We start from the raw sequence: 26,349 nt of genomic DNA, 5'->3' as shown, positions 1-26,349 counted from the left end.
ATGATGTGATTATAGGTAGGTCTGGTTTTGTCTCCTGTTGCGGTTTTCGTGCACGGTGCGAAACTGAAAGGATGCTTATGTCTACAAACTCGGTCAATTGTCGAGCAGCTAGTTATGCATCGGCATCGAATATAACGGCTGCTGTGTGGAATTACAATTGCAAGGGCGCTTTGCGTACGCTCGTTGTTTTGGACATGCCTTTGCATTTGCTAATATGAGTTGGCGTGTCAGAGTTATGTCATAGGAATAGCTAAATCAGCCTTCCTCTGGGTGTTACAAGCGTAATGTGTGCATTTTGCTATGGCATGGCAGGTCAAAATGTGTTTATCGCTTGAATATTTTTAGTAGAGAAATAAAATATCAAAATAAAATGTTGCTTTAATTCCGTGTTACCAGTCTATCGTACACAGAACAATAGGTTGCTGTAATAAACTAATAACTGCGGTTTAACTGCAACTTTTACATGCCTTCAAGAATCTAAAATGCTAGATTTAAAACTGCAGCAGTAAGTCGGGTCTGTAAAAAATGAACTCCATTGCGCACCTCATACATGAAAATAAGTTCATGCCTTTTAGTAAGCTGAGATGCAGGTCGCAATGAACTTTCTTGTTAGTATTGAAATGTGGGTAAGCTTGCCATAACAAGCCTTGTTGCCCTTTTTTATAGGCACATCCATATATCCATTGAACTGAAGGACAATATTTTCATCCCTACTGAGCATCATGTTTGCAGCTATAATCCTCAAATTATGGCTTCAGCAGTGGCACAACCAGGGATGGTGTGGGGGGCACACTGGGCACGTGCTTAGGATGTGTCACAAGTGGTGTTGCGATACACCAGACTCATGACAGACCTATGATGTCTGAAAATGACCAATATGCTATTCATTAGCAGGAGTATTCGAACATTCGTGCCGAACGAGGATGAACTGTCCGTTATTTCTTTTGTGTAAATCTAAAATTGAAGTTAATTTAGCAGTTGACTGTTGCAGTCATTTGGATGTTTTGCATGCATTTCACTAAGAAGACTAAGAGCTAAGACTTTCTTTTATTGCCATGGCCTTGACTGTCTTGATGTTGTTTTGCACCATGCCCTTGTGTTGACTTTTGCATACGATATTTTTCAGGCATCTGCTTTATATAACGCAAGAAGGCAGCTGCAAGGACACGAGGATGTGAAAGAGCCATTGCAGCGCGACTTCACGTAGTGCAGAGGAGTCAATGTCAAAAAATCAAAATACATTGGCATGCAATTTGGACAAGAAAACTAGTATGTGGGTATATTGGGTGTACCATTTGACCAAATGTAAACAAAATCAAGATACAGTATGTTACACCAAGATGAAAATTCTCACGTGCTCCAGGCAGTCATCTTAACATGGTACATTTATGTAATGTCTCCGATTTGAAAGTCAAATCAAGTATGCTCTCGGGAGACAAACACATAGCAGCAAGTGTCATTGAGAAGTTAGAAATGTGTTTTAAAAAAGCTGATTAGTTCTGAGAAGTGACTGCTTTTTGTCTTGCCTCTCAACAGATGCATCCATGTGATAAAAAAAATAGTGGTACAATGAAATTGCATATTTGCTTAGTGAAAATGATACATACTTGCAATGAGCACGGTGCTTGTGTTTACTATAAAAAGCAACAGCCCATGCTTGGTTAGGTTAGGCCCCCTACAACATGCAGGCATGGGTGATCGGCGCTTTTTTTTTATTTCTGTGTCGTGAGGTTTATTGACGTGCGTATAGGTGCAATGGCACGCAGTATGGCTAGTACAAAAAGGGGGGGGGGGGGGGGGGGGCAGATATATGTAGCTCACTGTACACGACACAGGGCAAAGGAAATCCGTGTTCAGCAACTATGTTAAATGCCATGTATGTAAATTTTACAACGCTACTCATTCGAAGCGCGCACAGGTGCATATTGAAGAAAAGTTTTCCAGGGTACATAATTTAGTGCGTAATTTACACTAATTTTGCTCTAACCACAAGACATAATAAATTGAATATACTGCACGGAAAAACCTAGAGCGAATTAAATTGTGTGTCAGCTTCGCGTGTATAAATATAGTATTTCCTATGCATTAGGTTTTTCGCGTAATGCATTACCAGTTGACAGCCTATCTTATCATGTGTACTCTGTTTACATTACAGTTGTTTATTAGTTTACTCATTTGTTTTGCAACTTATGAAATGCCGGTGTATATATGTTTTCAACATTTGACATAACCCTGTATGTTTTGTAGGAACAACCCAGGACGTGCATTTCTCAGCACCCAGTCAACTGCCAGAAGCGACTCGAACACAGGCCACCAGTAAGTGGACATCAGTTGCAATTTCACATTATGCAGTTGGCTGCTGCCTTGTACTGAGGCTTTTTTTTTAATGAGATGGTGGTGTCGTTCTGATGTACATTTTGACCACAAAGGTGCGATCATGTCTCACAGAGGCATATATGGTTGCTATTCTCTGCGAGAGACGTGTTCTCGTGTTCGCGAAGCATTTGTGTTTGGCAGTATTGTCGCCGACTGAGTCAGATATAAACACTGTAACTCGCCACTGCCGGCAAGTAGTTGCGAGAAACACGATATATTATGACGCTGTAAAGTTATTTCATTAATTCGAAGGAAAATATTGCAGCGGGAAAAAAGGTTGCTATTCCAGGTAAACATGTCTTTTTCTCACAAGTTATTTAACCAAACTGTGGATGCGTGAAATTCGTGACTTATGAATAGATTTTAATTCATCCTTTAGTAATGCTTCTAAAAGAGACTAGAAATAGCATGTGACTACCTCTCCAATCAGCGGATCATACACTTACAGTCATAAGTGGTAGTTCCATGCAGTCTCGCACTCTATATAACCTTTCCTTTCAGCAGCATTGGAACTGGCGGCTGCGTTTTCAGAAGGAGGAGTGCACTTGGCACTGTATATGTATGTGTGAATTCGGTTTTCTTTGTATGTGTCGGCTAACTGACACAAACAGTGCAAAAATCTGTTGTACCATGAGGCTGACGACGCCTTCTGCTGCTAGAAATGCGGCACTTCATATTTTATAGTACTGCATGACATTTAAATCAAAGCTAGCACATAAAATGATCAAGAAAACTAACCGCTGTTATAGCTGTTTTCCTCAAAGAAAGCTTGTCCTTTATGGACTGTGTTAATCTGAGCTCTCCACCGATGTTTCAGTAGTATTATCTCTTAGTGAGTGAGAGATTGGGGGCAATTAATCGTGTTAGTCTTTAAATGGTGTCATAATTATGTGTATTTGTTCCAACAAAGTTGTCTAGATTACTTTATTGTGTAGTGTAAAGCTTATGATACCACCAGCAACTAGTGAGTTGCTAACATGGATATGCATTTGTCACTATACAGGTGGCGCTCGGCTGTACCACTGCAGTGCTGCAGAAATTGCCAGCACCAGCGGCTTTGCAACAGCTGTTTCACAGCATGTCGGTATGTGCTAATTCATAGTTATGTTGGGATGGGTTAGTATTATGGACCACTGCTACTCTGTATTGTGACAGATGCATATGATAAGTGATGTAATGGGCACAGCGAAAACCTGTGAATGTTTTACTATGGTACATAAAAAGGCTCTCCTTTTCGTCACTGGAGCAGGGGAGAAGAGCATGGAGGCACTCCTGAATGTACATATATTCCAAACATGAGAGAGACACACACACACATATATATATATATATATATATATACAATTAAACTAAAGGCAGGGACATTCCATATTTCATTTTGAATTGACTTGTACAGCGCAAAAATACAACACAGACCACAGCGAAGCCTGCATGTTAGCAGGTTTGATACTGACACGTGTGCTTATCTTTATCGGCCGACCACGTTTCGCCGCTTAACAAATGCAATCGCACAGCGCGGGACGCGCCTGCATGTATCCGACGTTTCTGGAAAGTTATCGATGCTTCTACCCGGCTGTCTGTTGTCGCCGAACCTTGTGTTATCTGATTTCATTGCGTAGCGCGAATGGTGTAGAACTTTGTGGAAAGCACGCGGGTCCAAACGATTAGTCTGGAACATTCGACGACTGCTCTATAAAAGCCGACGCGCTTGACCCGCTGAGCAGATTTTCGACGATCGCCGAGCGTGTTCGCCGCTATCGTTGCGCTATAAGTGTAGCCTGTTTTGTGGGCACAGGTTCGCCCAATAAAAGTTAGTTTTCTTGTTCACAGTATTGCTGCTGTGTTCTTTCTTCAACGTCACCACCACGTGACATCTGGTGGAGGTGCTTGTGCGTTCATGTACCGAACGCCCCCGCAAAGCCGCGATCCAAGCCCGAAGCCCGAGGACAAAACCGACACCGCCCAAGACCAGCGTGCTAGCCGCAGACTGCAAGGCCTGCCCCCAGAGCACGGACTTCTACCTGAGGCGACAAAGAAGATCGTGGTCAAGACAACCTCAATGGCTGCCCCAGCGTCCCCCGTTTTCCTACAACAACTCCGGGACCCACCGACCTTCCATGGAGCAGCGACTGAAGACCCGGAATCTTGGCTGGAGACCTACGAGCGAATCGCGACATTCAACAACTGGGACTCCGACGACAAGCTGCGGCATGTCTACTTCGCCTTAGAAGACGCCGCCAGAACGTGGTTTGAGAACAGGGAGTCGACCTTGACTACGTGGGACCTGTTCCGTAGCGGCTTCCTGTGCACCTTTACAAGTGTCGTGCGCAAGGAAAGGGCCGAAGCTATGCTGGACGCCCGAGTGCAGCTACCAAACGAGAACGTTGCCATCTTTACGGAAGAAATGACCCGTCTGTTCCGCCACGCCGACCCGGATATGCCCGAGGAAAAGAAAGTTCGCCTACTCATGCGTGGTGTGAAGGAGGAACTTTTCGCCGGGATGGTAAGAAGCCCACCGAAGACCGTCGAAGAGTTTCTTCGTGAGGCGACGAACATCGAGAAGACACTCGAAATGCGGAACCGGCAATTCAACCGCCGTACAAGCTCTACCCCCTACGCAGGAATTCAATCACTGGCCACGGACGATCTGCGCGAGACCATCAGGGCCATTGTGCGCGAAGAACTGCGCAAGGTCTTGCCTTCGTCGCAGCCTCAAGTGGCTTCGATCGCCGACATCGTAAAAGAAGAGGTGCACCGATCGCTTGGAGTTCCTGAGGTGCAACCAGAACCACCGCAGCCTCAGCCGCAAGCGATGAGCTACGCCGCCGTCGCCCGCCGTCAAGGTCCCTTTCCACTACCGCGCCAGGGCCCCGTAACGCCGCAATTCCGTCGACCACCACCGCCGCCGCCAGCACGCCCACCCGTCGCCCAGCGCAGCTACCCGAGGAAGACTGACGTTTGGCGCGCTCCTGACCACCGCCCGCTCTGCTACCACTGCGGAGAGGCAGGTCACGTCTACCGACGATGCCCATACCGAGAGATGGGACTGCGAGGTTTCGCCGTTAACGCGCCGCGTCCACAGCTTGGAGAGCGCCCACGTGACATCGCCGACTACCTCGCCGCTACTCAATGGAGCTCTCGACGACCGTCGCGTTCGCCATCACCAGGCCGCTACCTGTCGCCGCAGCGCCGACCATACAGTGGCCCAGCCCGGGGCCGGTCAGCGAGCCCATATCCGGAAAACTAAAAGCAGCAACCGATGGAGGTGCGGTTGCTGTTCGTCGAACTGACTAAGATCCTCCGCCGCCGACGAAAGCGCCGAAGAAACCATCTCGACGATATAATGACGACGCGCCACCGTCCCGAGGAAGTCAGGAAGCCAAGACTGCACCGACGAAAGACGACTTCACGACGCGACGTACTAGCTTCAATTCAACACGACGCAGCCGTGATCCGACGCCAAGACCCAACTGCAACGCAAGACAAAGAACCACCGACCTCGACGTGCTTCTAGACGGCCACGCAGTCACCGCCTTAATCGACACAGGCGCCGATTTCTCAGTCATGAGTGGACACATCGCCGTCCAGATGAAGAAGGTTAAGACTGCATGGGAAGGCCCTCAAATTCGTACCGCTGGAGGACACCTGATTACGCCGACAGGAATGTGCACGGCAAGAATTACCATTCACGACCGGACTTACCCTGTCACCTTCGTTATCCTCCAACAGTGTTCACGAGACGTCATTCTCGGTATGGACTTCCTGGACCAACACGGCGCAATCATCAACCTGAAGTCGAAGTCAATAACGCTGTCGGAAGATAAAGCGATACCGCCGGAGAGCCCTCGTAGTCACCACGCCTTGAATGTGCTCGAAGACCAAGTGAGCATCCCGCCCCGCTCCAGCATTGTTATTTCGGTCGGCACCGAAATACCCGCTGACGTAGAAGGCGTCATCGAAGGCGACCAACGTCTACTGCTAGACCGTGAAATTTGCGTCGCAAGAGGGATCGCTCGACTGCATGGAGGGAAAACTGAAGTGTTGCTGACAAACTTCAGCCAGGAGTTCAAGCACCTCAACAAGGGCACGACGATCGCGTACATCGAGGAAATTCTGGAAACAAGTAATGCGTTTGTCCTCTCGGATTCCGCCGCATCTACCCCGACGACCATGGTTCCCGAACCAGACTACGACATTAATCCAAGTCTCCCAGTGATTAAGCAACAGCAGCTCAGAAGTCTGCTCCGACGATACAAAAGCTGCTTTTCGACGACATCGAGGATTCGACAAACACCAGTCGCCAAGCATCGCATAATCACCGAGGAGTACGCTCGACCACTCCGCCAAAGCCCTTACCGAGTTTCGCCGCGAGAACGCGAAGCTATAAGAGAACAAGTCGACGAAATGCTGCGCGACGACATCATCCAGCCGTCGAAAAGCCCATGGGCATCCCCTGTTGTCCTGGTGAAGAAAAAGGACGGAACCCTACGTTTCTGCGTCGATTATCGTCGTCTGAACAAGATCACGAAGAAGGACGTATACCCCCTTCCACGGATAGACGACGCATTGGTTCGGCTCTGCAACGCTAAGTACTTCTCCTCGATGGACCTCAAGTCTGGCTATTGGCAAATAGAAGTCGACGAAAGAGATCGCGAAAAGACCGCCTTCATCACCCCAGACGGCCTCTACGAGTTCAAGGTTATGCCATTTGGACTGTGCTCGGCGCCTGCAACGTTCCAGCGCGTGATGGACACGGTTTTAGCGGGATTGAAATGGCAGACCTGTCTCGTTTACTTGGATGACGTCGTTGTATTCGCCGGAAATTTCGACGATCACCTTAGGCGGCTTGCCACAGTACTAGAGGCCATCAAGTCATCAGGGCTCACTCTGAAGCCAGAAAAATGCCGCTTCGCTTACGACGAGCTTCTGTTCCTAGGCCACGTCATCAGTAAATCCGGAGTACGCCCCGACCCCCAGAAAACAGCTGCCATCGCAAAGTTCCCGCAGCCCACCGACAAGAAGGCAGTGCGTAGATTCCTTGGCATGTGTGCCTACTACAGGCGCTTTGTCAAGGACTTTTCACGCATCGCCGAGCCGTTGACACGTCTAACTAAATGTGATGTTGAGTTCAAGTGGGAAACGCCGCAGGCCGACGCATTTGAAGAACTCAAACGACGCATGCAGTCGCCGCCGGTACTTGCGCACTTCGACGAGTACGCCGATACAGAAATCCATACTGACGCCAGTAGCCTAGGCCTCGGTGCCGTTCTAGTCCAGAGGAGAAACGGAGTCGAACAGGTGATAGCTTACGCTAGCCGGTCGCTGTCAAAAGCGGAAGGCAACTATTCTACAACCGAAAAGGAATGCCTCGCCATCGTTTGGGCTACAGCTAAATTTCGCCCTTATCTTTATGGCAGGCCATTCAAAGTCGTCAGTGACCATCACGCGTTGTGTTGGCTAGCGAGTATAAAGGATCCTTCAGGACGACTGGCACGGTGGAGCCTCAGACTACAAGAATACGACATCATTGTAACCTACAAGTCAGGACGAAAACACTCCGATGCCGATTGCCTATCACGCGCCCCCATTGACCCGCCGCCGCAAGATGACGAAGATGACGCCTTCCTTGGCATGATAAGCGCGGAAGACTTCGCTGAACAGCAACGGGCAGACCCGGAGCTAAAAGGCCTGGTGGAATATTTGGAAGGGCACACCGACGTTGTCCCCAGGGCATTTAAGCGCGGATTATCTTCCTTCACGCTTCAAAACAATCTCCTCGTGAAGAAGAACTTTTCACCAGTCCGCGCCAACTACCTTCTTGTTGTCCCGTCAGGACTTCGTCCAGAAGTATTGCACGCCCTACATGACGATCCGACCGCTGGACACCTCGGTTTTTCCCGGACACTATCGAGGATACAAGAAAAGTATTATTGGCCGCGCCTGACCGCCGACGTCGCCCGTTATGTCAGAACATGCCGAGACTGCCAGCGACGCAAGACACCGCCGACAAGGCCAGCCGGATTACTACAGCCAATCGAGCCTCCTTGCCGACCATTCCAGCAGATCGGGATGGACTTGCTGGGACCCTTTCCGACGTCAACAACCGGAAATAAGTGGATCGTCGTGGCGACAGACTACCTCACCCGCTTCGCTGAAACTAAAGCACTGCCGAAAGGTAGCGCAGCCGAAGTGGCGAAATTCTTTGTCGAAAACATCCTGCTTCGACATGGCGCCCCAGAAGTCCTCATCACCGACAGAGGAACGGCCTTTACAGCGGAGCTCACCCAAGCCATTCTGAAATACAGTCAGACAAGGCACAGGAGAACCACGGCCTACCACCCGCAGACGAATGGTCTTACGGAGCGGCTGAATAAGACCCTCGCCGACATGCTAGCGATGTACGTCGACGTCGAACACAAGACCTGGGATGCCGTCCTGCCGTACGTAACATTCGCTTACAACACGGCGGTGCAAGAAACAACACAGATCACGCCGTTTAAGCTGGTTTATGGCAGGAACCCGACGACGACGCTCGACGCCATGCTGCCCCACGTCACTGACGAAGAGAATGTTGACGTCGCTAGCTATCTCCAGCGAGCCGAAGAAGCCCGACAGCTCGCCCGCCTACGGATCAAGAACCAACAGAGGACCGACAGCCGACACTACAACCTCCGACGACGCTTTGTTGAGTACCAGCCCGGCGACCGTGTTTGGGTTTGGACCCCGATACGCCGACGAGGACTTAGTGAGAAACTACTCCGACGCTATTTCGGACCCTACAAGGTCATCCGACGTATTGGCGCTCTGGACTATGAGGTCGTGCCAGACGGCATTTCGCATTCACAGCGGCGCCGCGCACGATCTGAAGTGGTCCACGTGGTGCGCCTCAAACCCTTTTACGGACGCTGACGAACTTCGTTATTTTTGTTCTTTTCTTTGCTACGAGTGCTTTTGTTTATTAACTTCGTTTGTTTGCAGCATCGGGTTGATGCTTTTTAAGAGGGGGGTATTGACACGTGTGCTTATCTTTATCGGCCGACCACGTTTCGCCGCTTAACAAATGCAATCGCACAGCGCGGGACGCGCCTGCATGTATCCGACGTTTCTGGAAAGTTATCGATGCTTCTACCCGGCTGTCTGTTGTCGCCGAACCTTGTGTTATCTGATTTCATTGCGTAGCGCGAATGGTGTAGAACTTTGTGGAAAGCACGCGGGTCCAAACGATTAGTCTGGAACATTCGACGACTGCTCTATAAAAGCCGACGCGCTTGACCCGCTGAGCAGATTTTCGACGATCGCCGAGCGTGTTCGCCGCTATCGTTGCGCTATAAGTGTAGCCTGTTTTGTGGGCACAGGTTCGCCCAATAAAAGTTAGTTTTCTTGTTCACAGTATTGCTGCTGTGTTCTTTCTTCAACGTCACCACCACGTGACAATACACACAATAATTCAACAGATTTGATACCTCAGGTGTGCTATTTTACGCAAGGGGGAAGGGAAAGAGGAGAAAACCAGAAAAAGAGTGGAGTGGAAAAGAAAGGAATCGTGCCAAACAGCATGAGAAACATCGTGCAGCCAGAATCGCCAGCAGGACATCTAAAAAGCACTCTGATAAAATTACATACAGGGAAACCTTACGTATTGTTTGTTTCAATCAACTCAGATCACATGCAGCCATTACTGCAATCAAGTTGTTTCCTTGTGTGATGAGGACAAACTGGGGGGTGCAGGATAGGTCCAGAGAGGCGCACGGGGTCGTTTTCTTCATATTGTGGTGCTCCCACAGTGCTACGCACTGTGGCGTTTGGCATCGTCAATTGTGACGGCATTCTGATTTTGATGCACGTGTTTACTTGAAATGTTAAAAAAATGTCGAGAAGTGGTTTAGGGGCCCTTTAAGCCACCCTGAGCAATTATTCGTTCAGATATATCTAAACATACTTTAGTGATGATGCATAATAAAGTGGTCTAGTCTGGCTCCTCAGTGTTTTAAAATCTTTGGTTTCGAGAGACATGTTTCCCGTGCCTCTTGAGTATCTCTTCTAATGAAGCTTAACTGTAATGTGCACACACAATTGTGTAACTCCTCCTGCAAGTATTATTCATTAAGCCTGGTCACTGATGTGCAAAGCTTGTGGTTAAGTTTTGATGTCCGCACTTTTTAGAGCTATGTTTATTAATTCAGGCTGTTCTTATTGGTTCTTCGATGCAGGAGACAATGCCTACGAAATTATTGGCCCTGATGACGAGAGCCCTCAAGGGGCAAACGACATCTCTGTTGCAGAAGTGAGCCCAATACCACCAGAAGTTACCATGACAGGTGCCACGGCAGCAATAGATACAGAGACGGCCATGTCTACTGCAGCTGCAACAGTGTACGAGGCAAGCAGCAGTGTGTCAGCATCAGCAGCAGTGTCAGAAGGAACCGCACCAGGCCTGGTAGAGCAACATGTGTGCTATCACTGTGACTTTTTTTGTAGTGCATACAACTCATTTGCTCAACATACAAAAGCTTTTCACCATGACTGTGAGCCAGTGTTCTTGTACAGCAAGTGCAAGACTAAGTTAAGTGTTATAACACAGTACAAGCATCACTTTAAGATATGAAAACATATTACAGTTGTTGCCTCCCCAGCCAGCCCACATAGCGACAACAATGTGGAACACATGGTGGAACACACATCTTCTCCATTAGAAGATAGTAGAGACTGTCAGTGTTGTTGTTAGATTAACTGGTCTTTGTAGGCAACTAGAAGGACAACACAGGTGTCATAAGATTGTTGTTTATGTTGTTGTTGAAGAGGTAAAAAAAAAGTTTGATGCAGCTGAAGTGCCAACTGATATTGAGCAAATCAAAAACAACCACCTGAGAAAGCAACACTATCGAAATTTGGGTATCTATGTGCCGCCAACTCTGGTAAGGATGGCATAGGACAGAAGTGTGTTGAAAATCACACAGACACTGCTGTTCCATCACTGGTCACAGTGAGCAGTGACTTGTAGGGCAAGAGAGTCAACTGAAACGAACATTATGGCATAGTGTCATGCTCCCATGTGACCACTTTCCATGTTATTTTGCATGATACAGCTCAACCTCCAGAAACGAGACTGCACCTTGTCTGTAAAAAGCTTTCACAAAAAATTATTCATAACACTATTAACAAAGCAGTATCTTCTTTTTTTGTGGGTTCGAGGTTCCTGGGTGTCCATTAATGCAAAAATTGCGGGAAAAAAGAGCATGTGCCGTACTTCCACCTTTTTAACACGTACGACGGGGACAGAACTTTTCTAGTCATGCATCTTCATCATACTGTCAAGTTTTTAAATGCCTTTTATAATTATTATTACCAGTTATATCTGAGTGCATTGTATGCATTTAGCAGGTGTAAAATCAGGTCAGTTGGATCAGATGCCTTATCTGCAAGAGAGCCCTATATTCAAGAAATTTGAATTAAAATAGGTACATTAGAGACGCAGTCTTTCTGCACTTTATTGCATGTGGTTTAAGCATTGCTCAATACTTTTGTGGATGGCAGTTTCAACCGGCGCAGCACTGCGCTTTGTCACGGTCAAGTGTCTTCAAAGCGGTGTTTACCATTTGTGTTGATCTGTTTGTGTGTTCATAGAGCAAGTTCTTAATTTATTTTTTTCCGCATTCTTGTGCTTGCACTAAGCTTGTATAAGGCAGTCACAAAATGGGCGTCACTATAACGAACTGCTCTGTTGAGCTTACACTTGCAAATAATAGTGTTCAGATGACCGCACTTCTATGTAGGCGCACCGATAGCTTTGTGTATGTTCTCATGTTTGTATAAAGCTTATATAAGCTAGTTACAAAATGTATGTCACTAAGCATTGTGATATTCTTTAAAGAACTGCTTGGTTGGTTTTACACTTGTGAATTAGTATTGAGGCGGTGTTATTTCCATGTAGGCCCACTGCTAGCTTTCTGTGTGCTCACGTGTTTGTATTAAGCTTTTACAAGGGAGTTACAGCATGTACATCACTAAGCGCTGTGATATTTTTAAAGAACTGCTTTGTTGGTTTTACACCTGTGAGTAATAGTACTCGGGTGGCACTAGTCATGTGTAGGTACACAGGGACCATTTGTATACATTATGCTCATGTAAAGCAGTTACAATGTGTGTGTCACTAATCACTGTGATATTTGTTGAAGAATTGCTGTGATGGTTTTACACATGTGAGTCATAGTGGTCAGGACACAGTACTTGCGATGTATAGTTGAACTTATACAGTGTCAAGACATGGGCTGTATACATACCAAAAGAAATGTATGTCATGATATTGTTGTGATTATTACTGTTTGGATTTTATTAAACTCTAATAACATTTTTTCTTGTATCTATTGAGGTATGGCAATTTGTCATGCAACCAAACTGAGAACCTGAACTTGTACATACAAATAAACAGCCAATTTAAGAGTATACTGCTCATATTCTGCGAAACCAGTTTAACAAATCTTGTACTACAATGCTGGAAAAATGACAGAGCTAACAGGGATGTATAGAAAAAGTTTGCACTGGCTGAAGGACTGCCCCACACTGGAGTTGGTAATGTTGCGTTTATTGGAGTAGAACAGGAAGTGCACTTCTATTAAAAATGTGACAGTCAATACAGAAACATAAGGCAGACGAGCAGATGTGGCACATTTTTTTCAGGGCCTTCCATGCCTACTACTGCATTTCTAGTCTTCCTGTGCTCTTCGTATAAGCCCCTGTTCAGCCAAGGTTTTTACTCCATGACAGTTGTTCTACTGGGTTCGTAGCAATATTGAAGAAAAAAATGCAATGGTTTTCAAGAACTTTCGAGGCCCCGACACAGTAACTTCAAGAACCTCGTGCGATTTTTTTAGTAGTTTGGACAGGCAATAACTTGTTCAACAACATCGTTAACTTTAATGCAAACAAAAGAATACAAAACAAATCGCATTTCACTGATTTCAAACATTTGAAAGACTGCTAATTTGCCTTCACTGCCCATCACTAAACGCACACAAGGAAGCATTTCAAAAAAACGCTCAAAGTTTTTCTGCAATAGCACAATTAACTACTTGGACCTGCAACATTTGCAGTTTTTGAATACTCTTTGGTTTGACAGTGTATGGGATGTCATCAGTTGCCTCAGCTTTTCACCACCAAATAAGCAATAGTCATTTGTAATTTCCTTTTATTGTGTCTGTAGCTCTCAATTTACTCATCACGGCTTTTCTTTGAATGCCACAACTCTTGTGCTTCCTGCTTCTGCTCCTCCAAGTACATTTGTCGCCGGTTCCATGTGCCTAAAACTGGTATCTGCAGCACCTTTGTAATTTCAACTTTAAGGATGTCGCTTTCCTTCTATTACCTCCACAGACAATTCTCTGTGACATGCGAAGAGTGTCACAGAAGGGAATAAAAACGCTTGGCAATGTCTGCTAAGTCTAGCCAAGTGTACAAATTTAAGGATTTTCCAGTACTTCTAAAAATTCCAGGGTTTTTAATGTCTTGAAAATGGCATTTTAGAAATAAAGGGTTTTCAAGGATCGCTACAAACCCTGGATTCTAGCACCTAAATAATTTTACAAGCTTATTTTGGCATGGAGTTCGGAAATTCATGCTTTTTAGCTAACGCTGCACTATCTCTGTACATTCAAGCCCCGAGAGCGCAACCATTTTGGAGTAAACAAAAATACTGAAAGCTTTTAATACCACTCTTTTTCTATGGAGCTTCGTATTGCCTAGTTAAGTTTACGAATGTGCCTGGTTTTGGTGGGCGTTTCTTCGACATTTTCTGTGAGAAGTAAATGACTAACCCCCGTATTCAGAAATGTATATTAATACGAAGCTCATGCTTGACTTTATATAAACGACGCCTGGTGCGAACGTCCCCCAGACGCTCACTGCCTTTCTTTTGGTGCGTTCACAACTTGCGTCATTTAGATCAAGCCAAGCATGGGCTTCAAGTTATGATTCATTTCTGAATATGGGGGTAAGCGTGCGCAATGCCGGGCAACGCATTGTGCCATTGACACTGAGAGGAAACGGGGAAAACAAAGTTAACGCCCTATGCTCCTAAACTTTCGCGTACCTGTGGTGTGCGTGTATCGTGGAAGAAGAAACAGCGCGAACACCAGGACGAAAAAAAGCATCAACCACACCAGCGCTTCGTGGTGTGGTCCATGTTTTTGCGTCGTCCTTGTGTTGCGCTGTTTCTTCTAAAATGCTCAACCAACTAGCCGGCAAGTCCATCCTGTGCATATATATTGAACACACGCGTGAATGTAGATGGTCTTCGAAGGTTTTAGAACGAGCACTGCCACAGGATACGAGCAGTGCACGCGTAACAAGTAGACACATTAGTCATTTAAACATGCGTGCCAATGCATGTGACGCGGCTATCGGCATAAGCAGTCTCCAAATGCTGGAATGCATGCTCTTCAAAACGCTAACGATCCGCTGCTAATGCAGGACAACAGCTCACAGCGGACTGAACCAAACTCTAAACTAATGCACTTGAAAACAACGCCTACACAGCAGCGTGAGGCACGTCGAAATGCCTGGTACTGGCGTCGCAGTTGACCACATACGAATGGAACTGGCGGAAAAAATAAACAGAAATGCTCACGAGTATACGCGCGACTTAAATTCACATACGTGGATGGTTGGCACGATACTTTGTATCAGCGTATTTTCGGAGAACATATAATGCATGGACTGGAAAAGCACTCGATCGTGAGCTGAACGGCATATTTGTTATTTTCCTGGGGTGGCGACAAGCCGTGAATAGTTCTCACGTCGTCGTCTACGTTGTATTCCTTCGTTAGCCGTAGCAAGGAATGGAAATGATGCAAACGCAAACGTATTCCAGTACATAACAGCACAGCACACTGCAGAGAAACTCCACCCACCGCAGCCGATTCCTCAAATACATTTGTTATGTATATAACCTCTAAAAGAACACGACTGAGCGTGGTGGCTCTGTGGTGTACTGGTTAGGATGTGCGCTTTGAATTATATAGATGCGACTGTACGCGGGTTCGAATCCACGTGATGTATAGAGCAATGTGGTTCTACATAAGTATGTGATTCCCTCGACTAATTCTAATTAGATTATGTGTCTCCTGATTGTGAAATGTGCGAAGGTAATTGCGAATTGAATGTTAATTAGCTTTTTTTTTTTCTCCGCAGTGGCGTTCGGGACACATACGCATAGGCCGATTCCGAGCAGTCACGCCTCATGGTAGGCAGCAAATAGCCAGGAAAAATGACTTTAAAATCCTGCATAACATTGCTCACGCCTATTCTGAAGGCCGCTTGGAATTGGACCACTGACTCTAAGGAGCCGCCTAGGGAACGGTGTATCAGCGACCCTAATTTGATCTTATTTCCTGCCTGCATGCGTGGCCAGGACTTCGCTAAGAGGGTATTGGGAAGAGTACTAACACTCTGTTTGGGGGAGTAGAAGTACTCGGTCTGGTGGAGTGCCATTACCCCTGCGGTGAGAGTATTATCACTCTGCGGAAGAGTACTAGCACTTCCTGTGGGAAGAGTATTATCACTCTGCAGAAGAGTACTGGAATCCCTTGCGGTGGAGTAGCAAAACTCTGTCAACAGGAGTTGACCTGCTCTCTCTCAAAGAGGGTCGATCTACTCTCGAAAAGAGAGTGAAATATGGGACAAGCCGCTACTCCATCAAAGACAGTGCCCGGCACTCTCTTTGTTTTTAGAGTGTAGTTTAATAAGCTAGAATTATCAGGGGATGGGATGCGTACATAGAAAGGTATATTGACTAAACCCGGCATTCTGAACTGCATCTTAGCTTGAACCGAATGCTCGACTATATCTTAATGAAGGCAGTCATGAGTGCACTAGAGGAAATGCAGTGAGGATCTTCAGCACGTTGACGCCTAGCGTCATGTAGATCAAGTGAAGCATGGGCTTCACACTCAGTTGCGTTTCTGAATAGGGGGTTAGTTCTTAGAGCTAACAATGTGATTCTTACGCTCCTCATTTTACGCGTGCAAAAAGAAATATTTCTTCTGATTTCCGACGTGCGCAAATTGGGTTTCAGTGTTGCGTTTTTAAAGACTTGTGAAACACAATGTTATATTTTATGAGTCGGTGTCCTCGCTATCTTGAATATGAGAGGTGAATTGTGGTCTCTGCTGCTACGATATTGAACTGCTGCCCTTTTGTTAATACGTTGCCTCCTTCTACGCTTAGATGTACACATAATGTATGATGTCTCACGCAATCATCTGTGTTCTTTATAAGCCCACATATCATTTGCAACCAACCAGAAACATACAGTTGCCCTATAACGAATAGCATGCCTTCATATAATGACCACAATACGCACCTATGACGGGTGGCCTCGCTAGCGACGTCATCCCTGCCGAAGCGGACACCATGCCGAAGGCCATAGACACTCGCTCGATGCCCACATACTCTGCACACAGCACAGAGAAAAGCACTAAAGGGATGCCGACGCAGAAGGCAATCGAAGCTGCCATGAGGAACACCATCGCGTAGCTCTCGACTAAGGGAAGGATGATGTAGAGGCATCCTATGCACGCTAAGCAGATGGTCATCAGGGCTTGCCGACTGAAGTATCCTTTGTCTGCCAGCACAGGAAGTGTTAGCCGACCAACCAGACACGCCACAGAACTGGTGGAGAGCACGGTCACCGCGTTAGACACACTGACTCCGCGGTCAATGGCGAAGTCCACCAGCAGCGAGATGTAGCACTCGAACGCGAAGCTGAACGCAATGTAAGAGTACATCACCACGTAAAACATGGGGCACGAGAACACAGTGAGCCCGTGACGAAATGATCCTGGCACTAATTCAATCTTCTTGTAGCTCGTCTTGTCCTCTGCTAACCCGTTGGCAATAGCGATGCGGCCGCCATTGACGAGGTGCCCCGAAGTATCCTTTACGCCGCGAAACTTCTCCAACTGAACTTGCTCTTCCCTCTGTTCCTTCAGCTCTTGCTTCAGCCACGAAGGTTTACGCAGGAACAGGCTGAAGGCAACGGCATTGAGGCAAAGAGCGCCGAAGAGCAGAAGGGCACTTTTGAATCCGTACTCGTTGGTCGCCATTTCAAGGAACTTTGGAAAGGCAAACGTCCCCATGCTGGCGCCGGCGAAATTGATGCCCATGGCAAAGCCCTTGTACCGAACGAAGTGTTCGTTGATGACAGTCGGAATAGCGACGAAGAGCATGCCACTCCCGATAGCTGAAAAGAAGAGGATGAATGGTTTGAGAATTTGTTGCGCATAATGGGCAACTCCGACTGATCCGAGAGGACACAACAAAACAGACCAGAGCCAATGTCTGGTGCAGGGCTGGCAGCCACCCACTCTACTGCAACTGCGGTGAAGCAGGCGGCACCAGGAGTTTCATGTATATGCACGATGAGGTTCCGTACCACAGACTCAGATTCCAAAGTTTTTATTCTGATGTGCGTAATCGACTCTTTATTGTCTGGTCATGCAAAATCGAAGTGTACCTCGTAGCCAAACGCTTTTTTTTCAACCTCTCGGTTCAGCAGTACCGGCTCCGATTGCTTCGGTAATCTGCATCAGCTGACATGCCTCATTTTACGCTGTCCTGAGTAACAGGTCCTCGAGCGAGCAAAAACTAAAATAAGAAACTATGGCTTTCACAATGACCCTGTCCTTTCTTTGAGTGGAAAGGAACCTCCTTTAACACCACAAACTAAAGACAACCACTCGTCTTTCCCGCCATCGTTTTACAGAGGTCATGATATTTATGCCAATAGCTTTCCTGGACAATTACTCGTTTACCGCACTCCTCGAAACGGGTCTGGATTACTCAGTTATTAATGTCGGACTTGCAATTTTACTGCTGAAAATAAAGACATTGTAGAAAGAATAGCAGCTGCTAAGGCAAATCACACCATGAAGAAAGTGTTAAGTCAAATTCGTGTTTCGTTGTTCACTGGATCTTTATTTGGGATCCTTCTGTGTTTCAAGCCAATTAACGTTCTCGTGAAATTCCCTCGTGAATATGACGCCATTAACGACCTTCGTAACTTTCCCGTGGTGATTTGAAGCGATAATTCCTTATGCCAACAGAACGGGTTGATCCAATTTACAGTTTCGCCCCTTTTCGATAAAGGAGACACAGACCCACTTCGGAGTAGCCTCTCTGTCAGGGTCCAGTGCGATAAAGAAGTAAAGATAACGAAAGAAGATAAAGAAACAGCAATCTGTGAAATGAACGCGAGCTTATTTAGCTCAAGAAAAGACATACAGAATGACTGGCCACGAATTTCATTGCGAAATATCGGCTTCTCACACAGCACAGCGAATGTGCCAACGTTGAGGAAATTGCCGATTAGCAAAGTTCCTATTGGTCGCTTAACCTCTGTGTCATTCCGTGTCGTTTTTATGTGTTTACAAAGCCGGAAGGTATGATGAGCCGTATTTTATGCATAGCTCAAATTTACTGGAGCATTTTTCGTAGTGCAGAACAGGCTACCTGCTGTGCAAAACACACTGGCTTTGATGAAGTGCCGCCCTGCACGTCACTTTTACTCAAGCAAACATGCCATTGTTTACGTAATGCGCGGGGTTTTATACGACAAGCAATAGGTCCTGGTTGGCTTCAATTAAACATCGCGACAGATGAAAGCGCCATCATTTATATGTAGGTAAGCAAACGCCACTAAGTACATTTTGTGCATCAGAGGCGCTATAACGTGAAACTATTACAAACTTTTTGATTCCAATTCTGCAGTCAGCCCTCCGCGATTGGTCGAAAACTTTTTTGGACCAACGCCACTTCACCTGTATGTCACGCGGCGTCACGAAAACCGCAATAGCTCAACATGTTATATGACGTGCACACACTGATTTTGCATGATTTGACCGAACGAAACAAAAAATAGTTATTTCTGATTCGACACCTTTTCGCCATTAGCCCTCGGCTATTGGTCAAGAGTTTTCGAGCTGTACCCACTTCACCTGCCTGTAACGTGACGTCACAAAACCGCAAAAACTCACCGCGTCAAAGTGACGTGTGCGCGTTAAAGATTTATTAATATGCCGAACCAAACTGAATTTTCTTCTGCATAGCCGCAGGCTGCCCCGTTCCGAAAGGAATAAAAGATGGCTGCCACCAATCGCTCAGGCACTGGCTACTCGCACCTGCTAGAGGGTATGGGTTTATTTGCATGTAATAAAACTTTTTGCGTGACAATGAAACGTTTTCGAGCACTTTCGTCACGTTTACGACCTCGTTGTGCCAAGTCTTAGTTGCTGAGGATCCGTTTTAGCATCATTCTTAAGCTTCCGTTGCATGCTGCCGCGATTTTCGACCAGCCACTGCAAGCTATGTAAGGGGAAGCGGACCAATCGCAGACGCCGGCACCATCCCCTTCATCCGGTGATTGATTTTCAGTGCAGTGGCTCGGCCCCATTGGATCCCTCTCCGCTTGAGCGTGTTCCTCGCCTCTTGAGAGTCACTTAGATAAGACAAGATGCTTAGTGCAGGCAACCCGCCGTGGTTGCTCAGTGGCTATGGTGTTGGGCTGCTGAGCACGAGGTTGCGGGATCGAATCCCGGCCACGGCGGCCGCATTTCGATGGGGGCGAAATGCGAAAACACCCGTGTACTTAGATTTAGGTGCACGTTAAAGAACCCCAGGTGGTCGAAATTTCCGGAGTCCTCCACTACGGCGTGCCTCATAATCAGAAAGTGGTTTTGGCACGTAAAACCCCATTATTTAGTTTTTTTTTTTTAGTGCCGGCAATCTTATTCGTTTTTCAAGCAAGCAAAAGTGACCTCCTATGTACGAGGGGAGCATTTGATTGGTTTGTTCAGACAACCCTGCGGGTGACTGCCCGATGCGTGCGTCTGCGGTTACGCAAATTTGACGTCAGGAGATTGGAATAAAAACATATTGGAATAGCTTTCCGGTAAACAACCTCAGGTAGCGTACTGTGAGTGGATCCCGTTTTGTGGTTCTCTACTGGCGCCGGTATGGGCCGCACCGGCATCCAGGAGCACAACACTGCCTATGTAGAAAAAAAAGAAAAGTGTTCAAGGGCGTCACTGTATCCATTTGAGCATTCGTGCCCTTCCAACTTTACCTGCATTTAGCAGGCCTAAACATGAATGCTAATCAGATAATTAGATGTGATTGTGTAAGTTCACGCCTACTGAGTTCTCCTGTTTCTTTTCATTGGCGTTTCACCTTGTGCCTGTGTTGCAGATTCCAATCTTCCGGAATGTGCTCGTTAAGTGTGCTGCACAACAACAACCAAACAGGAAACGCAGCAGACACGACACGGCAGCAGACACGGCACGATAAAAGGAAAGGTTGCCTGAAGCCCAGGCGCGATGTTCGCCCTGCGCGTTGCGTCGCTTCCAAACCCAGATAGCGCGAACACGCTACACCGAAATGGCGTAGAAGAATTAGAATAATTATGTTGTCCATTATTTTTGTATCTGACCCGCTGCAAGCCGGTTCTCGACACTGTCGTCACTTTTGTTTTTGTGAGTGTTTTGGTAGTTGCACGTTTTGATTCCATTGAGTGCGCTACACAAGTGACCTTTTATTCGCGAGGTCACACCTCAATGGTGCTATTACGTACATAAAGTACGTAATGAAGTTATGTATTCACGTGTAAATTACGCAATGAATTGTGTACTTTACAGAGATACCCCTACTGTATATATCGGTAACCTGAGATAAAATCGCATTTGTACTTCGCAACTTTGACAACATAATTAAATGGAAGCAAGAAGTACCTGCACACGACGTGCAAGTATGTTGCGCACAGACCTCAATTATCTTCTCTTGGAAGCCGTAAAAGTTGCTTGTCAGTTCCTGCTGTGTGTCACCTTAGTGTACCTGCTAAGCTGGTTTAACCAGGCTTCTCTCTCTGTGTTTATTTCGTGGAATAAATGGCGTATTTTTCTGCATTTTTTATTGCAAACAAATTGCACAAAGTTCCTCTGCGAAATGAATTTCACAAAATATTCAGCTCTTACGAAATTGGCTGTAAAAACCTACTTGGATAGTGTTCGTTGGATTAGCCTAAATGCAAGGAGAAGGCGTACTTACAATGGACAATGCCCAAGCTGAAAACGAGGTATTCAATGTTGGTTGCGAAATAGGATAGGATGAGGCCGAGGGCTCCAATAGTACCGCCGACTATGGCCACCGGCCGGGCTGTGTACCGGTGCGCTAGTGGCCCAGCAACGAGACCTGAAAAGTTACAGCAGCTTTAAGTACAGCTTGTTAGGCACAGAATTCGCACATCAAGGGTATATGTTCGTTAGTATGCTACGACGTACGCTACTGTTTTATTTAAGAAAGATTGGCACTAGCTCAACGATGGTGAAATATTCTTGATATTGTGCAGGTAGGGATGCACACTACCTGCAGAAACTTTAACGAACAAACTTTGGCAGCTACATGTGCTGAAAGAGCATCCATAGTTTGCATATTGTACGAGGTTTCTTGTCGCAAAGGGTGTTACTTTAATGAAGATACGCAATCGCATAGAGTTTTTGAAAGGACGACGTTCTCGATAATCTGTTGCTTTGTTTCTTTTTCACTTTTAGGTAGGCATATAGAGGACATTTTTGGTTCACATAGCGAGTTCATCAATGCACATGTTTTGGTTTTACTACTGTCTGCATAAAAATTGACCTGCTCCGAGTGCCAAATACATTTTTGACCTAATATTTTGATAATGCATTGTGCAAGAAGATGAACGCATGCGCGCGCAGAATTCAGAAGCGTCTGAGTCATCTTGTGATATATTACTTCATTATGCCAGTAGCTTTAGTAAGCTTTCGAAAGCGCCAAATAAATAATTGATACAAATACTGGATTATTACGCTCTGTCTGAGCTCTTCCGTGCAACTCTGGCACTGTTACCACTTAAAATATTCCCGAGATTTACCTGTGAGTAGCAAGACTCCGCCAAGTAATATGATGGGCCATGCAGCTTGTGACCTGGTGGCGTTGAACGTATCCAACATGGCCACGTACAAGAAGCCGCTTGATCTTCTTCCAGCGACACCGAAAAACGTTGCAAGAGCGCATGCTCCTAGAAAACATGGGACGGTACGGGCTATCACTTGCGGAAAGGCGGTGTTTCTATTCAAGTGGTCCTTACGTATCACACAGAAAATGTCTCTATTTTACCATTTCTTCCTTATCCCCCTACAAACAACCAAAATTTCGTTTAGGTAATACTTTTCGCAAAGTACTTTGAATTCAGTGAATATCGTTTGTTCTGGACTCATGTATTTCCGGCTCCACCAAAATATCGGCAAATATCTGCCACAAGATTAAGACATGGTAGTGGTTTCATAATACATGATTTTCTCTGAGCACATCCATCCGGGAGAACTGGCCAAGAATGGGCGCACACTGATATCACATACGATGTGCCGTACTTTTCTGTTCGGGCACGTGCTCAGTGACCCAAGTTGTCTACCTGGTCACGCAGCAGGTAGCAACAAGTTATCGACTCAGACACATATCCAGTGTTGGTCCGTGTTGTTTGCTAGGCAAGACAGCAGCCAGCAGATAGGCCTCCCTAGTGGTCCACGCTAGTAGACGACTTGGGTCTCTGGGTATGCGAAAAAGGTTAGATACAAATAGAAACACCACAAAGTTGGTAAACTTCTCAAACGGTGCTGATTTCACTGAAGCAGCTTAAATCGTTCTTGCCTAATAACGTGTAGACTCGTGTAAGGGCCGCACTTTTTTTCACAGTTTTGACGAGGTGCGACCCTTAGACGGGACCGAACCAAATGGCTCGGTCCTGTATAAGGACCGCTACTAGGTGGTTCTAGACACTATATGCCACTACTAAATGGCTCTCGCGATCTAGTGGTGGCACGACGAAGTACGCAGGGCGCGAACTTTCACCGATGCGCGCGCACAGTATCGGGGCACCAAACGCGATTGCCTCTCCACTGGAAATGCATTTTTCCTAAATTCTGGGCTACCAAAATTGCGGGTGCAGCCCTTACACGAGTCTGCACGGTATTTTGGAAGAATTATTCAAACTTTAAAATAATGCTTATTCTTGGCCCACTTCTTTCGCGCTACACCAGAGCAATAGATTATAGATATACCCACAAGTTTTCTGTAGCACTAACATTCAGCGTAGAGTTACTATATTAACTCTAGAGAAAGAGATTGGCAGGAAAACTGGGAACCAGAGACACGCCACCATGCTGCTATCTTTCATTTTTGTGGCACCAAAGTTTTCAAAATATGATGCAAAAAGAAGCGCTCACACGTAGAACGTACGTAAGGACAATGTGTAAAATTGATTCCGCATGTTTTTCAGAACAATCAGATTACTATTTGTACATTTCGAAGTAAAATTTACCGTACTTGAAACGATGCATTTGCAAGTGCCTCAATATCGCCACTATATAATGAAGGCTCGGGATCGAGTTGTCTGCGCCTGCGTGCCTGCACAGGGAAGCACATGGAGGCGCCCGTTCAGTTACCGATTTCAATGCACGGGCACTACGGGGAGCGTCTCCTCTGTAGCTGGTAGTATTAACTTTACGGCATTTGGTACCACGCGAAGATGTGGCACGTCTTTTAGCGCTTTATTGGAAAGTGTTCGGTCGTGCGAACTTTTACAGGACAGCGATTAAGTGCACCTTATTTGATTCAATTCTTGCTGTACAGAGTGCGGACATTGTGAGAGAAGGTATAATCGTGTCATGATTGCTTGAGAACTGCAGGCATTTGTACACTAGAATTCGGCTCGCGTCAACAGTGGTTGCAGATCACCTGCGTAGTATTCGCGCCCAAATTGCAGCCCCAAACCTTAGGCACGGAATTAAAAGACGTGCTGTCCTCGTTGCATTTGCCGCTTTCCTCAGTGATTGAGAGATTGCAACATTTTTTTTAATGAGCCAGGTGGCTTTGTATCAACATGGCAGATGTTGCCACTCTCATCATATTATCCTTTATTGTGACAACTAGAGTGAGGTTACGCCATAATTGTACACCATTAAATGTCACGAAAAAGAAGAAAAAATACAGCTAGGGTGCAAGTTCGCAACTTCGCGCTAGACTAAAAGATATCGTATTATTTCTTCGTACGAGAAAAGAATCTATGTTCGTTGCAATGAAATAAAGACGTTAAATGGAGGAGCTCATTGTGCATGTTAGGAACGCTTGAGTTATGGTTTTACATGTCCAATTCACACTATCAATCACACTATCAATCAGGTGATAGAGAAATGTACGGAATATAAATAGCCCTTATATATAGCTTTCATTGATTACGAGAAAGCGTTTGATTCAGACGAAACATCAGCAGTCATGGAGGCATTACGGAATCAGGGTGTAAACGAGCCGTATGTAAAAATACTGAAAATTATCTATAGCGGCTCCACAGCCACCGTAGTCCTCCATAAAGAAAGCAACAAAATCCCAATAAAGAAAGGCGTCAGGCAGGGAGATACGATCTCTCCAATGCTATTCACAGCGTGTTTATAGGAGGTATTCAGAGACCTGGATTAGGAAGAATTGGGGATAAAAGTTAATGGAGAATACCTTAGTAACTTGCGATTCGCTGATGATATTGGCTTCCTTAGTAACTCAGGGGACCAATTGCAATGCATGCTCACTGACCTGGAGAGGCAAAGCAGAAGAGTGTGTCTAAAAATTAATCTGCAGAAAACTAAAGTAATGTTTACCAGTCTCGGAAGAGAACAGCAATATACAATAGGTAGCGAGGCACTGGAAGTGGTAAAGGAATACATCTACTTAGGGCAGGTAGTGACGGCGGATCCGGATCATGAGACGGAAATAATCAGAAGAATAAGAATGGGCTGGGGTGCGTTTGGCAGGCATTCTCAGATCATGAACAGCAGGTTGCCATTATCCCTCAAGAGAAAAGTGTATATTAGCTGTGTCTTACCAGTAATAACCTACGGGGCAGAAACATGGAGGCTTACGAAAAGGGTTATACTTAAATTCAGGACGACACAACGAGCTATGGAAAGAAGAATGACTGGTGTAACGTTAAGGGATAAGAAAAGGGCAGATTGGGTGACGGAACAAACGCGAGTTAATTACATCTTAGTTGAAATCAAGAAAACGAAATGGGCATGGGCAGGACATGTAATGAGGAGGGAAGATAACCGATGGTCATTAAGGGTTACGGACTGGATTCCAAGGGAGGGGAAGCGTAGCAGGGGGCGGCAGAAAGTTAGGTGGGCGGATGATATTAAGAAGTTTGCAGGGACGACGTGGCCACAATTAGTACATGACCGGGGTTGTTGGAGAAGTATGGGAGAGGCCTTTGCCCTGCAGTGGGCGTAACCAGGCTGCTGCTGCTGATGATGATGATGATGTCCAATACCGGTAAAGAGTGAAAATTTGGAATAACGAACAAAGCAAACAGTAAGCCCAGGTAGAGTGCAAAATAAGTGCATCAATTTTTTTTATGCTCGCGCATTACATTATTTGGCCCATCTAAATGATTACGCGTAAGCCACTCCTAAAAGCGAGTAGTTTAATGACAAGCGATAGCAGCTCTTCCTTCCTACCAGCCGTCATCCAACTGTGCACGCTGTCCGGACCATAGCGAGGTATTCCCTTCTTTCCGTTGCCCGGAGAGGCGGCTGCTGGCCCCTTCTTGTCGGGACAGGCAGATGTCTGGTCCGCGACTGTCATGGCGACCATGGAATACAGGTGCTTCCGATCACGGCTCATGAACTGCAGATGAGGGTTAACGTGGAGAAACACGCGAATAATTATTTCATCGCTCTCTGAGCCAATCGACTACGACCTACGTGTGCCGCCAGTCGGCCGTACCATTGAATCTCGAATGCCCACGTTGAGCAATCTCCGCAATGCGCTGCGCCTTTCTCGGATGAGAACACGTGGAAGGGTCGCCGATACACCACGTCAATTCATTTCTGATGGACCCTGGTTGCTAAACAAACATTA

The 26,349-nt window shown here is 46.2% G+C and overlaps 1 protein-coding gene across 1 annotated transcript in view; it reads right to left on the bottom strand.

Annotated features, from left to right (window-relative positions):
* The window catches only part of LOC126524157 (monocarboxylate transporter 12-like), a 28,778-nt gene extending 2,705 nt beyond the window's left edge, over positions 1–26,073 (bottom strand). The window contains exons 1-5 of the mRNA XM_050172507.2: positions 25,947–26,073; positions 22,316–22,462; positions 21,469–21,612; positions 17,313–17,611; positions 16,733–17,246 (exon numbers count right to left, since the gene is read on the bottom strand). Coding sequence (XP_050028464.2) covers positions 16,733–17,246; positions 17,313–17,611; positions 21,469–21,612; positions 22,316–22,462; positions 25,947–26,073 — 1,231 coding nt within the window. The remainder of the gene's footprint in view (positions 1–16,732; positions 17,247–17,312; positions 17,612–21,468; positions 21,613–22,315; positions 22,463–25,946) is intronic.
* Positions 26,074–26,349: the final 276 nt, after the last annotated feature.

Source organism: Dermacentor andersoni, chromosome 3 (genome assembly GCF_023375885.2).
Source record: "Dermacentor andersoni chromosome 3, qqDerAnde1_hic_scaffold, whole genome shotgun sequence".
Classification (NCBI taxonomy): domain Eukaryota; kingdom Metazoa; phylum Arthropoda; class Arachnida; order Ixodida; family Ixodidae; genus Dermacentor; species Dermacentor andersoni.
This window is presented reverse-complemented; position numbering and strand designations above follow the sequence as displayed.